The 14,698-nt window shown below is 41.3% G+C and overlaps 1 protein-coding gene across 8 annotated transcripts in view; it reads right to left on the bottom strand.

Moving 5' to 3' along the window:
- LOC146809025 (uncharacterized) overlaps nt 1–13,538 on the bottom strand; it is a 154,104-nt gene extending 140,566 nt beyond the window's left edge. For all 8 annotated transcript variants that reach the window (XM_085615830.1, XM_085615829.1, XM_085615827.1 and 5 more), the window contains exons 1-2: nt 13,445–13,538; nt 4,630–4,828 (exon numbers count right to left, since the gene is read on the bottom strand). In XM_085615830.1, the coding sequence (XP_085471956.1) occupies nt 4,630–4,828; nt 13,445–13,471 (226 nt within the window). In that variant the 5' untranslated portion in view covers nt 13,472–13,538. The remainder of the gene's footprint in view (nt 1–4,629; nt 4,829–13,444) is intronic.
- Between the last annotated feature and the right edge of the window lie 1,160 nt (nt 13,539–14,698).

Genomic DNA, 14,698 nt, shown 5'->3' with positions numbered 1-14,698 from the left:
CAACATCGACCAATGCTCCATCCAAGGTATTTTTTAGCGGTACATGTCTGGGTCCTGTAGCCAGCCTGCCGTCAATCACGGTAAGCCCGGACCTTGACTTTGTATCAGTCCTTTGCGACCTTACATTTAATCTTTAAAAATTAATATCTTATTGGATTTTTGTCATTTTCTTCTTGTTTTATTCAGATAAATATCCTCTATTTTTATAAATTGTTGTGGAGTCTTTTTTAGTTTTTTCATTGAGTTACTGTTGCACAATTACTTTACACATTGCCTCTTAGAGTGTTTATCTGACTTACCCTGACTAGAGTGGTGGTCCCTTCTTGGACATGATGCAAACCTCTGCCAACTAGAGACCCCACGGTGGCGGTGGCATCCTAATTGCCGGTGCGGGACCGCCGCACCACTGGTGGCTGGTCCCAGCAACGCTAGAGTGGCGGGCGGACAAAAGTCCGCCCGCCATCCTAATAGGCCCCCATGTCTCTACAATTGTGTAGTCTTTCAATAGGATTTGTATTAATTGTGTTTACACTAAATAGACTATTAAATGGGTCTATTTTCTTATGTCAACTGGAATATGTAAACAGGACTTGGTTTTAGATGCGATTATTGCACTTTAGCCCCGACACTGTATTTACTTCCATCTATGATCACTTCTCCATCCAAGTAACTGCAAAGCATCACAAGCACATGCACAACACTAGATGAAGGGATCTAATCTAAAGTCCGCCCCCTCACTGTAATTTTCTTATTTCACTTCTGTAAAAAGAATCATGAAAGGAGATCTTCCAAACCTAAAAAACCCAAAATAAGACTGTCCCGCCACCACACAAGGCTGGATCAAGTGATGAAGACATCACACAGAGAATTATGCAAAATGTGATCATCCTCTTGAAACAAGAAGACATCACAAGTACACTCAAGCAGGCAAAAGTAAGCAAAATATATCACCCACTGCACGAGTAAGTGGAACTTACAATTGACATTTCTCAGGAATAAAACATCTTGCAAAACCTGGATTTTGATTAGCAAAACTATGAAACAATTAAAAATATGTTAATTTTCAGGTAGAAAGTGTCTGAATAGGAAACCTATGAAGCAAGAGCTGGGTAGTTTTGATGCTGCATATATTTGGTGGGGGAGGGGGCTCAACTATTGCACAAACTGACCTGGGAGCTCTCCAAGTATTAGCCAACAGGCAGGCCACAAACGTGGCAACTTATATCTTGGGGTGACCTTAAATTTAATATCTCTGCAGACATAATTAGAAAACCTGGATAATTTAACTTCTTGATGCAGATAATGTATCAGTATGATCTAGAGGGTATCTGAAAACAGCTCAATGTTGAGAAATCCATAGTTAGATTCTGTAGTAGAAGACAACCCAGTTCACTTGGATTGATTTCTTTTTGGTCTCCTTCTCCCTCAAGGTTTCTAGGTCTGCTATAGAACCCAAGATTCTTTTACAGTTACAAACTAATTCTTATTCTGCTGGAGTCCTTGGGGCCAGTCTGGCTTTTTGTGCATACAAGATGTATTGCCCAATCACTCTTAGCTAACTCAGGGCCTGATTCACAAAGGGGCTTATGATTAGTAAAGTTACAAGTGGGGAGTCTTCGCACTCGTGGAAGAATCTCCACACCCGAGTGCGGGAATCGCCCCCCCCTCTGAGTGCAGAAACCCACTTGTAACTTTATAAGCCGTAAGTCCCTTTGAGAGTCAGGACCCATAAGGTTAAAGAGACACTGAATGAGGAGATTGATGGATTTTCAAGACATTTTCTTAGGGTGGAGGCTACTTCTGCAAAAAGTAGCACTGTCAAAGAGAAGAATATGGGCAAGGATTTAATTTATGCAGATGTGTGCAAAATAAAATTAAGGCTCAATTTCAAATTAAATTGAGACACTACATGAGGAGATTTATGATTTCAAGGAATTTTTTGGGATGGAGGCTACTTCTGCAAAAAGTAGTATTGTACTGGAGAAGAATATGAACAAGGATTTATTTTTTGTGAAATACAACTAAAGCTGTAGAGTCAATTGTACGTTATTTTTAATTTACCAAAAAAAGAAGATATAATTATAGTCTCTTTATTTAGAAGAAGGAAATCAGATCCACTGGAGTGTGGTATTCCCACAAATTCAAGAACTTTACTCTTTAAAATACAAGCTCTAGCAAATGCAGATGTAGAAACAACTTAAAGCTTGAAGATATCTTCCTCTTTCTATTAATGGCTGGATACGTATTATTAAAATGGGTGCACTGCCTAGGTGTATTTTTCCATTTCAAAGCATGTCAAGCATTTTGAGGATGATTTTTATGGTAAATTAATTGACTTTCAACTTTATCTGAGAGGAGAAAATGTTCTAGATCTGATACAGAAACCCACTTGAGTTTTAAATGATGGTGCATTAGTGATTCTAGAGGGTGAGAATTATTATTTTTCTGCTGTCTTTCCATCGCTTAGGAGACCTATGTTTCCATTTTATGACAATTCTTTCATAATTCCGAATAGGAAAGCATGACTCTTGCCCATAAATCAAACGCTTTCTTTTTAAATTTCAAAATCCAATTTTCTTTTTAAAAAAGAAGTTAATTTTAAAATGATTATTTGTTCTTGCAACAATTGGAATATGGTCCGCCATGCCTAACACATGCATGTATGGCACAGGAACACTCCTCTTTGGAGAAATCTAGATTTCCGTTATTTTTGTCTAACATATATAAAGTGATGAACACCATCAATAAATTAGATAATACCCTAGTAAAACAGATGGAGTAAAGAAGATAAGGTATTTCCCTTTTAAGTAGAGTAGAAGAATCTATATAAAATGATTCACAACCTGATGATAGGCACCATTTTAAGTTGAATTCTATACTTTGGGTTGTGTAGATTTTATTTCACTTCTCCAGCTGCAGTTTTTCCAATATGATCCCTGACGATTGTCCTACAAGTGATGTGCGACTGGCACTTGAGAGCTCATGTTCTTAGAATGCTCATCATTGAAGGATTATTTGTCTGTTATTAATCAGTATATCTTCACCTTGCTGTTAGTAAATACATGTCAGACTGAGATGTGTAAAGGTTTTGAAGGAAAACCATCAGCCGACAATTTACATTGGGAGGAAACTTACTATACGTATTTGGGATTAACAAGAAAATGGGAGAGATTTATTAAGTAGAACGATGCACACAAATTGTATAGGTTATTGATCCTTTTTTATTTTTTGCGGTTTCTATGGCCACTTAAATGCTGTTCTGTACTTATTGTTATAAGCTCTTATGCTCCAGAATTAACACATTTAGATCACCTTGAGTAGTGTTTGGTGAGGCCAAAAGGAGGCTGTGTATGTGTTGGGTTATCTTTGAAGTATGTGAGGCTAGACCTGCATTAGGAGTGGCCTGTGTTAGGATGGGAATCAATTTAATTGGTCCTGTGAGTTGGTGTTGGGTTATTTTGGGCGTATATCATCAATTCATTAAGCTTGGTGGGACTCAATGCACAAAGAGTGGTGTAGATTATGTTGGGCTAGGACTGGCCATTTACCTTTGGTGAATTATTATTAGTTTGTGAAAGATGCTGAAAGTCCACCTGGGAGTGATCCGCCTCCTTATTGGCTCTTGAGCATCAGTCTAGTGGAGAAGGCAGATAGCTCTCTCTTGCACAAATTCATAACACTGCTAAAATATACATTTTACTTTTTAACTCATGCTTTTAATTGCCAAAATAATTCAGTGAGACAACGAAGCCCCTCCTTTTTTACAGCCGCCGTCACCATGTGTTTCTCTCCTGTACATTGCGCCTTAGAGCTTTTATCAAGGGAGAAAGGGTATTGGGCATTAGGTTGTTCTCCCATAATAACTTCAAGATGGCCACCTCTGACATATGCTGTGAGATGCAATCTGTCAATTCAAATCCCAATAATGCTAGCTCGGACCCCAATCCTTCAGATGTCAGTAAGCCGAGAACAACTAAACTAAGTTTCATAACACCAGTAATTTGCAGTGTTTAGAAATTACAAAAGAGATGTAGGAAGTGCTGGTCCATTCCAATGCCAACTAATAATAGCAATATATAAAATAAATTACTTAGCTTAAAACATATTATATGACAGTCCAGGGTACAAAAATAGTGGTTACCAGTCATTGGCTATGTCAGGGTAGGGCAAAGGCTTCAGTTTACAGATGTGCAGTTCCCCCTTCATCTTACATTTTTCCGAGTGAATTACATGTTCATATCCAGGGATAGATTGCACCAGTGATAGGATAAAAGAGGGCAAAAGAGGAGAAACTGGAACTATCATCCAATGGTCCAAAATGGCGGCGACAAGGAACAAGGCTCTATAGGCGACATTAAGGGCCAGCACCCCCCACTTAAGGCGGCAGAATACATGTAAAGGTGGTGGCTGTGATTCATCATGTAGGCAATGGAAACACATAGGTAGTGTTGTAGTTTTGGTGCAGAAGGCATACAGCAAATTGTATTTCCTAATTGGTTGAGTCCACTGTAACGTAAGATTCCCTAGTACAACTGCGCAACATGCATTACCTATAGTGAATCAGAGTAAATGGCATGCCCTTTGTGCCTTGCCCCTGGGCCAGCCTGTAAGCAGTTAACAAATACTCACGCGCTGACTCCGCCAAGAAGTAACAGCCTCTTGGGTTACAGGTCCGCATGAGCCCCACATTGGCTCTAAGTTCTGGAACTATCATCCAATGGTCCAAAAGGATGGCGACAAGGAACAAGGGCATAGAGGCAACATTAAGGGCCAGCACCCCCCACTTCAGGCGGCAGAGGACATTTGAGGGCGGCGACTGTGATTCATCCTGTGAGCAATGAAGAAAAATAGGTAGTGTTGTTACAAAAGTTACTTTTAATACCCTATACCAAAACCTTGTGAGTAAGGCCTTCCGAAAAAGAAACTGTGGATTCAGCCCACTTGGCATTGTCTCTAGCCATGCGAAGAGTTACTTCAATCAATTAATCAATCAGGGATTTGTAGAGCGCACTCCTCGCCCGTGAGGGTCTGAAGGAGCTGGGGTTGGGGGGGGCAATTCAAGCAGCTCCGGCTCACCAGGAGAGCCAGGTCTTGAGGTTCTTCCTGAATACTTGAAGTTGGACTCTTTGAAAAGGCCTGAGCTCATCACCTCTTCCCCAGAGTCACTTCACTTGTCCCTCTGCCAGGCTCTGTGTTTATCACCTCTACCTCAATAGTGGATTGTAATTGATTTCATGTCATTGATTATGTCATAACTCATGTATTAGTTGATGTCACTAATGATATCATAGGCCACATACCTAAATAATTTCAGTAAAATATTATGTATTATATCATAACTGTGATACCCCTTTGACTAAAGTTATTCTAGGGCGATTTCTTTGTTTTGTATAGATGTTAACCATAAAAATAAAAAACAGAACTTCCCTCTAGCCAAGATGTTGTAGGTTCTTGAGGTATAGTAGAGAGTAGTAGAGAGTGAGTAGTAGAGTGTAGTAGAGAGAGTAGTAGAGAGTGAGTAGTAGAGAGAGAGTAGTAGAGAGTGAGTAGTAGAGAGAGAGTAGTAGAAAGTGAGTAGTAGAGAGTAGTAGAGAGAGAGTAGTAGAGAGTGAGTAGTAGAGAGTAGTAGAGAGAGAGGCAGGGAAGTAGAGAGGTAGAGAGTAGAGAGTTAGTAGAGAGTGAGTAGTAGAGAGTAGAGAGTGAGTAGTAGAGAGTTAGTAGAAGTGAGTAGTTAGTAGTGAGTAGTGAGTAGTAATGAGTAGTGAGTAGTAGAGAGTGAAGAGTACATAGTAGTAGAGAGTGAGTAGTAGATAGTAGAGAGAGTAGTAGAGAGTGAGTAGTAGAGAGTAGAGTAGTAGAGAGAGTAGTAGAGAATAGTAGAGAGTAGTAGGGAGCAGTAGAGTGAGTAGTAGAGAGTGAGTAGTAGAGAGTGAGTAGTAGAGAGTAGTAGAGAGAGAGTAGTAGAGAGAGAGTAGTAGAGTAGTAGAGAGTGAATAGTAGAGAGTAGTAGTGAGTGAGTGATAGAGAGTAGTATAGAGTGAGTAGAGAGTAGTAGAGAGTAGTAGAGAGTGAGTAGTAGAGAGTAGCAGAGAGAGGGTAGTAGAGTGTAGTAGAGTGAGTAGTAGAGAGTGAGTAGAGAGTAGTAGAGAGTGAGTAGTAGCAGTACAGAGTGAGTCATAGAGAGAGAGTAGAGAGTGAGTAGTAGAGAGAGAGTAGTAGAGAGTGAGTAGTAGAGAGTGAGTAGTAGAGAGAGAGTAGTAGAGAGTGAGTAGTAGAGAGTAGTAGAGAGAGAGTAGAAGAGAGAGAGTAGTAGAGAGTGAGTAGTAGACAGTGAGTAGTAGAGTAGTAGAGAGAGAGTAGTAGAGAGTGAGTAGTAGAGAGTGAATAGTAGAGTAGTATAGAAAGAGTAGTAGAGAGTGAGTAGAAAGTAGTAGACAGTAGTAGAGATTAGTAGAGAGTGAGTAGTAGAGAGTGAGTAGTAGAGAGAGAGTAGTAGAGAGTATTAGAGAGTGAGTAGTAGAGAGTGAGTAGTAGAGAGTGAGTAGTAGAGAGAGTAGAGAGTAGTAGAGAGTGAGTAGTAGAGGGTAGTAGAGAGAGAGTAGTAGAGAGTGAGTAGTAGGGAGTAGTAGAGAGTAGTAGAGAGAGTAGTAGAGAGTGAGTAGTAGAGAGTGAGTAGTAGAGTGAGTAGTAGAGTGAGTAGTAGAGAGTAGTAAAGAGACTATTAGAGACTGAGTAGAAGTGAGTAGTAAGTAGTAGTGAGTAGTGAGTAGTAGAGAATGAAGAGTACGTAGTAGTAGAGAGTGAGTAGTAGATAGTAGAGAGAGAGTAATAGAGAGTGAGTAGTAGAGAGTAGAGTAGTAGAGTGAGTTGTAGAGAGTAGTAGAGAGAGAGTAGTAGAGAGCAGTAGAGTGAGTAGTAGAGAGTGAGTAGTAGAGAGTGAGTAGTAAAGAGTGAGTAGTAGAGAGTGAGTAGAGAGTAGTAGAGAGTGAATATTAGAGAGTAGAGAGTGAGTGGTAGAGAGAGAGTAGTAGAGAGTAGAGAGTACTAGAGAGAGAGTAGTAGAGAGTAGTAGAGAGTGAGTAGTAGAGAGAGTAGTAGAAAGAGAGAGTAGTAGAGAGTAGTAGAGAGAGAGTAGTATAGAGAGAGTAGTAGTGAGAGAGTAGTAGAGAGTGAGTAGTAGAGAGAGAGTAGTAGAGAGTGAGTGATAGAGAGAAGTAGAGAGTGAGTAGAGAGTAGTAGAGAGTGAGTAGTAGAGAGTAGCAGAGAGAGGGTAGTATAGAGTAGTAGAGTGAGTAGTAGAGAGTGGGTAGAGAGTGAGTAGTAGCAGTAGAGAGTGAGAGTGAGTAGTAGAGAGAGAGTAGTAGAGAGTAGAGAGTAGTAGAGAGAGAGAGAGTAGTAGAGAGTGAGTAGTAGAGTCTGAGTAGTAGAGAGAGAGTAGTAGTGAGTGAGTAGTAGAGAGAGAGTAGAAGAGAGAGAGTAGTAGAGAGTGAGTAGTAGAGAGTGAGTAGTAGACTAGTAGAGAGAGAAAGTAGTAGAGAGTGAGTAGTAGAGAGTGAGTAGTAGAGAGTGAATAGTAGAGTAGTATAGAGAGAGTAGTAGAGAGTGAGTAGAGAGTAGTAGAGAGTAGTAGAGATTAGTAGAGAGTAGTAGAGAATGAGTTGTAGAGAGTGAGTAGTAGAGAGTGAGTAGTAGAGAGAGTAGTAGAGTAGTAGAGAGAGAATAGTAGAGAGAGAGTAGTAGAGAATATTAGAGAGTGAGTAGTAGTAGAGTGAGTAGTAGAGTGAGTAGTAGACTGAGTAGTAGAGAGTAGTAAGACTAGTAGAGAGTGAGTAGTAGAGACTAGTAGAGACTAATTAGTAGAGAGTGAGTAGTAGAGAGTAGTAGAGAGTGAGCACTAGCGAGTGAGTAGTACAGAGTGAGTAGTAGATAGTAGAGAGAGTAGTAGAGAGTGAGTAGTAGAGAGTCGAGTAGTAGAGAGAGTAGTAGAGAGTAGTAGAGAGTAGTAGAGAGCAGTAGAGTGAGTAGTAGAGAGTGAGTAGTACAGAGTAGTAGAGAGTGAGTAGTAGAGAGTGAGTAGTATAGAGTAGTAGAGAGAGAGTAGTAGAGAGTAGTAGAGAGAGAGTAGTAGAGTAGTAGAGAGTGAAGAGTAGAGAGTAGTAGAGAGTGAGTGATAGAGAGTAGTATAGAGTGAGTAGAGAGTAGTAGAGAGTAGTGGAGAGTGAGTAGTAGAGAGTAGCAGAGAGAGGGTAGTAGAGTGTAGTAGAGTGAGTAGTAGAGAGTGAGTAGAGAGTAGTAGAGAGTGAGTAGTAGCAGTACAGAGTGAGTAGTAAAGAGAGAGTAGAGAGTGAGTAGTAGAGAGAGAGTAGTAGAGAGTAGTAGAGAGAGAGTAGTAGAGAGTAGTAGAGTGAGTAGTAGAGAGTGAGTAGTAGAGAGAGAGTAGTAGAGAGTGAGTAGTAGAGAGTAGTAGAGAGAGAGTAGAAGAGAGAGAGTAGTAGAGAGTGAGTAGTAGAGAGTGAGTAGTAGAGTAGTAGAGAGAGAGTAGTAGAGAGTGAGTAGTAGAGAGTGAATAGTAGAGTAGTATAGAGAGAGTAGTAGAGAGTGAGTAGAGAGTAGTATACAGTAGTAGAGATTAGTAGAGAGTGAGTAGTAGAGAGTGAGTAGTAGAGAGTGATTAGTAGAGAGAGAGTAGTAGAGAGTATTAGAGAGTGAGTAGTAGTAGACTGAGTAGTAGACTGAGTAGTAGAGAGTAGTAGAGAGACTAGTAGAGAGTGAGTACTAGAGAGTAGTAGAGAGTAATTAGTAGAGAGAGATTAGTAGAGAGTGAGTAGTAGAGAGTGAGTAGTAGAGAGTGAGTAGTAGAGAGAGAGTAGTAGAGAGTATTAGAGAGTGAGTAGTAGACTGAGTAGTAGACTGAGTAGTAGAGAGTAGTAGAGAGACTAGTAGAGAGTGAGTACTAGAGAGTAGTAGAGAGTAATTAGTAGAGAGTGAGTAGTAGAGAGTGAGTAGTAGAGAGTGAGTAGTAGAGAGTGAGTAGTAGAGAAAGTAGAGAGTAGTAGAGAGTGAGTAGTAGAGGGTAGTAGAGAGAGAGTAGTAGAGAGCAGTAGTGAGTAGTAGAGTGTGAGTAGTAGAGAGTGAGTAGTAAAGAGTGAGTAGTAGAGAGTGAGTAGAGAGTAGTAGAGAGTGAGTATTAGAGAGTAGAGAGTGAGTGGTAGAGAGTAGAGAGTACTAGAGAGAGAGTAGTAGAGAGTAGTAGAGAGTGAGTAGTAGAGAGTAGTAGAGAGTGAGTAGTAGAGAGAGTAGTAGAGAGAGAGAGTAGTAGAGAGAGAGTAGAATAGAGAGAGTAGTAAAGAGAGAGTAGTAGAGAGTGAGTAGTAGAGAGAGTAGTAGACTGAGTAGTAGAGAGTAGTAAGACTAGTAGAGAGTGAGTAGTAGAGAGTAGTAGAGACTAATTAGTAGAGAGTGAGTAGTAGAGAGTGAGCAGTAGAGAGTGAGTAGTAGAGAGTGAGTAGTAGATAGTAGAGAGAGTAGTAGAGAGTGAGTAGTAGAGAGTTGAGTAGTAGAGAGAGTAGTAGAGAGTAGTAGAGAGTAGTAGAGAGCAGTAGAGTGAGTAGTAGAGAGTGAGTAGTAGAGAGTAGTAGAGAGTGAGTAGTAGAGAGTAAGTAGTATAGAGTAGTAGAGAGAGAGTAGTAGAGAGTAGTAGAGAGAGAGTAGTAGAGAGAGAGTAGTAGAGTAGTAGAGAGTGAATAGTAGAGAGTAGTAGAGAGTGAGTGATAGAGAGTAGTATAGAGTGAGTAGAGAGTAGTAGAGAGTAGTGGAGAGTGAGTAGTAGAGAGTAGCAGAGAGAGGGTAGTAGAGTGTAGTAGAGTGAGTAGTAGAGAGTGAGTAGAGAGTAGTAGAGAGTGAGTAGTAGCAGTACAGAGTGAGTAGTAGAGAGAGAGTAGAGAGTGAGTAGTAGAGAGAGAGTAGTAGAGAGTAGAGAGTAGTAGTAGAGAGAGAGTAGTAGAGAGTAGTAGAGTGAGTAGTAGAGAGTGAGTAGTAGAGAGAGAGTAGTAGAGAGTGAGTAGTAGAGAGTAGTAGAGAGAGAATAGAAGAGAGAGAGTAGTAGAGAGTGAGTAGTAGAGAGTGAGTAGTAGAGTAGTAGAGAGAGAGTAGTAGAGAGTGAGTAGTAGAGAGTGAATAGTAGAGTAGTATAGAGAGAGTAGTAGAGAGTGAGTAGAGAGTAGTAGACAGTAGTAGAGATTAGTAGAGAGTGAGTAGTAGAGAGTGAGTAGTAGAGAGTGAGTAGTAGAGAGAGAGTAGTAGAGAGTATTAGAGAGTGAGTAGTAGTAGAGTGAGTAGTAGACTGAGTAGTAGACTGAGTAGTAGAGAGTAGTAGAGAGACTAGTAGAGAGTGAGTACTAGAGAGTAGTAGAGAGTAATTAGTAGAGAGTGAGTAGTAGAGAGTGAGTAGTAGAGAGTGACTAGTAGTAGAGAGAGTAGTAGAGAGAGTAGAGAGTAGTAGAGAGTGAGTAGTAGAGGGTAGTAGAGAAAGAGTAGTAGAGAGTAGTAGAGAGTGAGTAGTAGGGAGCAGTAGAGAGTAGTAGAGAGAGTAGTAGAGAGTGAGGAATAGTAGAGTGAGTAGTAGAGTGAGTAGTAGAGAGTAGTAGAGAGACTATTAGAGACTGAGTAGAAGTGAGTAGTAAGTAGTAGTGAGTAGTGAGTAGTAGAGAGTGAAGAGTACGTAGTAGTAGAGAGTGAGTAGTAGATAGTAGAGAGAGAGTAATAGAGAGTGAGTAGTAGAGAGTAGAGTAGTAGAGTGAGTAGTAGAGAGTAGTAGAGAGAGAGTAGTAGACAGCAGTAGTGAGTAGTAGAGTGTGAGTAGTAGAGAGTGAGTAGTAAAGAGTGAGTAGTAGAGAGTGAGTAGAGAGTAGTAGAGAGTGAGTATTAGAGAGTAGAGAGTGAGTGGTAGAGAGAGAGTAGTAGAGAGTAGAGAGTACTAGAGAGAGAGTAGTAGAGAGTGAGTAGTAGAGAGAGTAGTAGAGAGAGAGAGTAGTAGAGAGTAGTAGAGAGAGAGTAGAATAGAGAGAGTAGTAAAGAGAGAGTAGTAGAGAGTGAGTAGAAAGTAGTAGACAGTAGTAGAGATTAGTAGAGAGTGAGTAGTAGAGAATGAGTAGTAGAGAGAGAGTAGTAGAGAGTATTAGAGAGTGAGTAGTAGAGAGAGAGTAGTAGAGAGAGAGTGATAGAGAGTAGTAGAGAGTGAGTAGAGAGTAGTAGAGAGTGAGTAGTAGAGAGTATCAGGGAGAGGGTAGTAGAGAGTAGTAGAGTGAGTAGTAGAGAGTGAGTAGAGAGTGAGTGGTAGCAGTAGAGAGTGAGTAGTAGAGAGAGAGTAGAGAGTGAGTAGTAGAGAGAGTAGTAGAGAGTAGAGAGTAGTAGAGAGAGTAGTAGAGAGTGAGTAGTAGAGAGTGAGTAGTAGAGAGTAGTAGAGAGTGAGTAGTAGAGAGAGAGTAGAAGAGCGAGAGTAGTAGAGAGTGAGTAGTAGAGAGTGAGTAGTAGACTAGTAGAGAGAGAGTAGTAGAGAGTGAGTAGTAGAGAGTGAATAGTAGAGTAGTATAGAGAGAGTAGTAGCGAGTGAGTAGAGAGTAGTAGACAGTAGTAGAGAGTAGTAGAGAGTAGTAGAGAGTGAGTTGTAGAGAGTGAGTAGTAGCGAGTGAGTAGTAGAGAGAGTAGTAGAGTAGTAGAGAGAGAGTAGTAGAGAGAGAGTAGTAGAGAGTATTAGAGAGTGAGTAGTAGTAGAGTGAGTAGTAGACTGAGTAGTAGACTGAGTAGTAGAGAGTAGTAGAGAGACTAGTAGAGAGTGAGTAGTAGAGAGTAGTAGAGAGTAATTAGTAGAGAGTGAGTAGTAGAGAGTAGTAGAGAGTGAGCAGTAGAGAGTGAGTAGTAGAGAGTGAGTAGTAGGGAGAGAGTAGTAGAGAGAGTAGAGAGTAGTAGAGAGTGAGTAGTAGAGTGAGTAGTAGAGTGAGTAGTAGAGAGAAGTAGAGAGACTAGTAGAGAGTGAGTAGTAGATAGTAGAGCATAGTAGAGAGTGCGTAGTAGAGTAGTAGAGAGTGAGTAGTAGAGTAGTACAGAGTGAATAGTAGAGAGTGAGTAGCAAGCTTACATTAAAGATCTTCAGCGGGGGAGTTACTGCAATATTTTGGTATTTATGTAGATGTTAAAAAAAGATGCCACATAGTCACGCAGAGTCCACATTGGTCTGCCATCCTTACACCTTAATACATACATTTGCCTAATTTTGAAACCATTTTGTGTTTAGCCTGCATCAGTGCGAATGGTAATGTTGGCCAAAGCAAGGAAATAACACAATCGCCTGCTGAAGCGCTGCAAAGGTCAGGCCAACAGCACGAATGAAAACAGAACAAGGCACACGCATCAATCACTAGAACGTAAAACATGGCTTAAATAAAAAAAGCACCCCAATAAAAAAAAAATTAAAGACAAAAACGACAATCATCCTGGGGCAAACAATGGAGTCGAGAGACTTTCAGTATTTGCCCTGCAGTGAAATGTTTGCAAATCTGTTTTACACCTAAGGTACTGAATTGTGACACATAAGCACATTCTAAAGAGGGAAACGTCACACATAAGCAAAGCAAAAACTTGTCATGGCGCTTCTAGGCTGCATGGACAATGACCTGCAAGCAGGTTTGTAAAAGAATATGACGGAGACAAGGCACTTAGACTAAACGGTGGGAAGTTCAAATGTACTCCATTATATTTTCAAGCTGGAGAGGGGTAATATAAGGGTTATGATTCGCAGGCTGGTTTGCAGTCTCTCTCAAATCTCAGGAAAGGTTCGGGGTAGTCACTGAAGCGAGTGTTCATAGAAGAATGAAGCATCAATGGATAATAAAGTGGAACTACGCTATTTCCATTCTAGATGCACGAACGATTCCAGCCTGATGGCACTCAGAGCGCCGCAGGAAAGGAAGCTGCTTCGCTGAAGGAGTGTGGACAGCCCCACGCCATCTTTGTCCCTCCGTGCGCGTGAAACCTGCCATGCACACGCATGTGGACATCATATGCGAAGAGTTACCATGACAATGGCAAGCCTAGCACAAGATGGTGTTGGACTGTCCGCAGTCTGTAGGGGCACGCGCATGCTGTCTGCATTGGACAGATGGCGAGAGCAGCCATCTTTGTCCATGCAGGCACATGCATGTAAGCATTGGGGAGAATCGATTCGAAAACGTCACTCTGACGAAAGCATCGCATGCGCTGCTTTTCGCCAGGCGAGACCTAAAAAGGAACAATGAAAGAACAAGGAAAAAGTGCATACACTTTATAAGCCGACTGAAGGAACGCCTGAAAACAGGAGGATGACAATGGAGACTGAAGGAAGAAAAAAATACTTCCAGATCTGCAGGCCTGTACTGAGGTCTGGCCATTAACATAAACTCCTCCTTACCTTCTGTACTTCTGCCTCCTCCTGCATTGTTAGATGTTCTCTTCTGGAGTCAGACTACTTTGCACCTACTCTCTTTAGCGCAAGTTGGATATTTTCTGCCAGGGAGGAGCTGATGGGGAAGTTGCATAAAATCTGCATTTAGTGGAAGTGCAACACACAGGAAAGTGAAGAAATAAGATGGGGTTTCCTGTGTAGTGGAGTGAGTGACAATGGTTAAAGAGGGCGCCTGGGTCATAGAATTAGAGCTAAAAATGGCGAACTGAAGGGAGCAATGTGCACTGAAAATGCCACCAAGACTGCCGTTTCATTAGAAGGTTTAGGACAAATCGTTTCTCCACATAAAAACATTATCTGTGTGAAAGCAAAGAAAATGTGCTGGAGGTGGGCGAGACACTGAAAGCTCGAGCCACGCTCGAACCTGAAGCCTGGCTCAGGTTGAGGTCCTGTTGAAGCCTCCAGCCCTTAACGAGCCGAGCTTTCATGTGGCGTCTGGCTCTACCAGGCATGTTGTGTTATGGCCAGTTATGGCCAGCTCTGCCGAATATGGGGCATATTTGCAAGAGAATATTGCCACCAGAACGTCACTTTTAGCAACGGTCTGGTGGCGATCTCACCTTCTCCTTATTTACAAAGTGGCATTAAGCCACTGAACGTCAACTTGTAAATAAGGCCCCTTTTGACGCTTCACTCAGCGTGAAAGGGGTGTGCCGTGGGTGTTGCAGTAGGAGTTCTGCCACAACACCCATTGCTTTTTGACGCTGTACCATATTTACAAGGCTTGGGAAGCACCAAAAACTAAGTCTAGTGATTACCTGGTCTTAGACCAGCGATACGAGGTCAAATTATTAACTTCTCCTCATTTTTTGTTCTTTCAAGCACACATAAAAAGAGCAAATCATCTTCCATGATTGTTTATGTGCAAGAAGGCGTCTCTTGCTGCATATAAACAATTGCTTCATGGTGCAAGAATGCCAGCTCTGGCTCTAGGCAGCATTATTAGGACCAGCGCCAGGGGAAACAAAGGGGTATGCTGTATTTTTGTAAATACAGCGCATCTCTGCGTTTAAAAAATGTCAGAGTGCAGCGTTACCAATTTTGGCGTAACACAGCGCTCAGACATTTACTGTAAATTCCCCTATGAAACTCGGGAACCAGGTTCAAGTTTCGTTATCGGCTCAACATTATGTTATTCTGGGCAAATCCCTTAATCCCCCTATGTCTATAAACAAAGCATGCGACCTTGTGTAATGTAAT

The sequence above is a fragment of the Triturus cristatus genome, chromosome 7 (genome assembly GCF_964204655.1).
Source record: "Triturus cristatus chromosome 7, aTriCri1.1, whole genome shotgun sequence".
NCBI classification, from domain to species: domain Eukaryota; kingdom Metazoa; phylum Chordata; class Amphibia; order Caudata; family Salamandridae; genus Triturus; species Triturus cristatus.
This window is presented reverse-complemented; position numbering and strand designations above follow the sequence as displayed.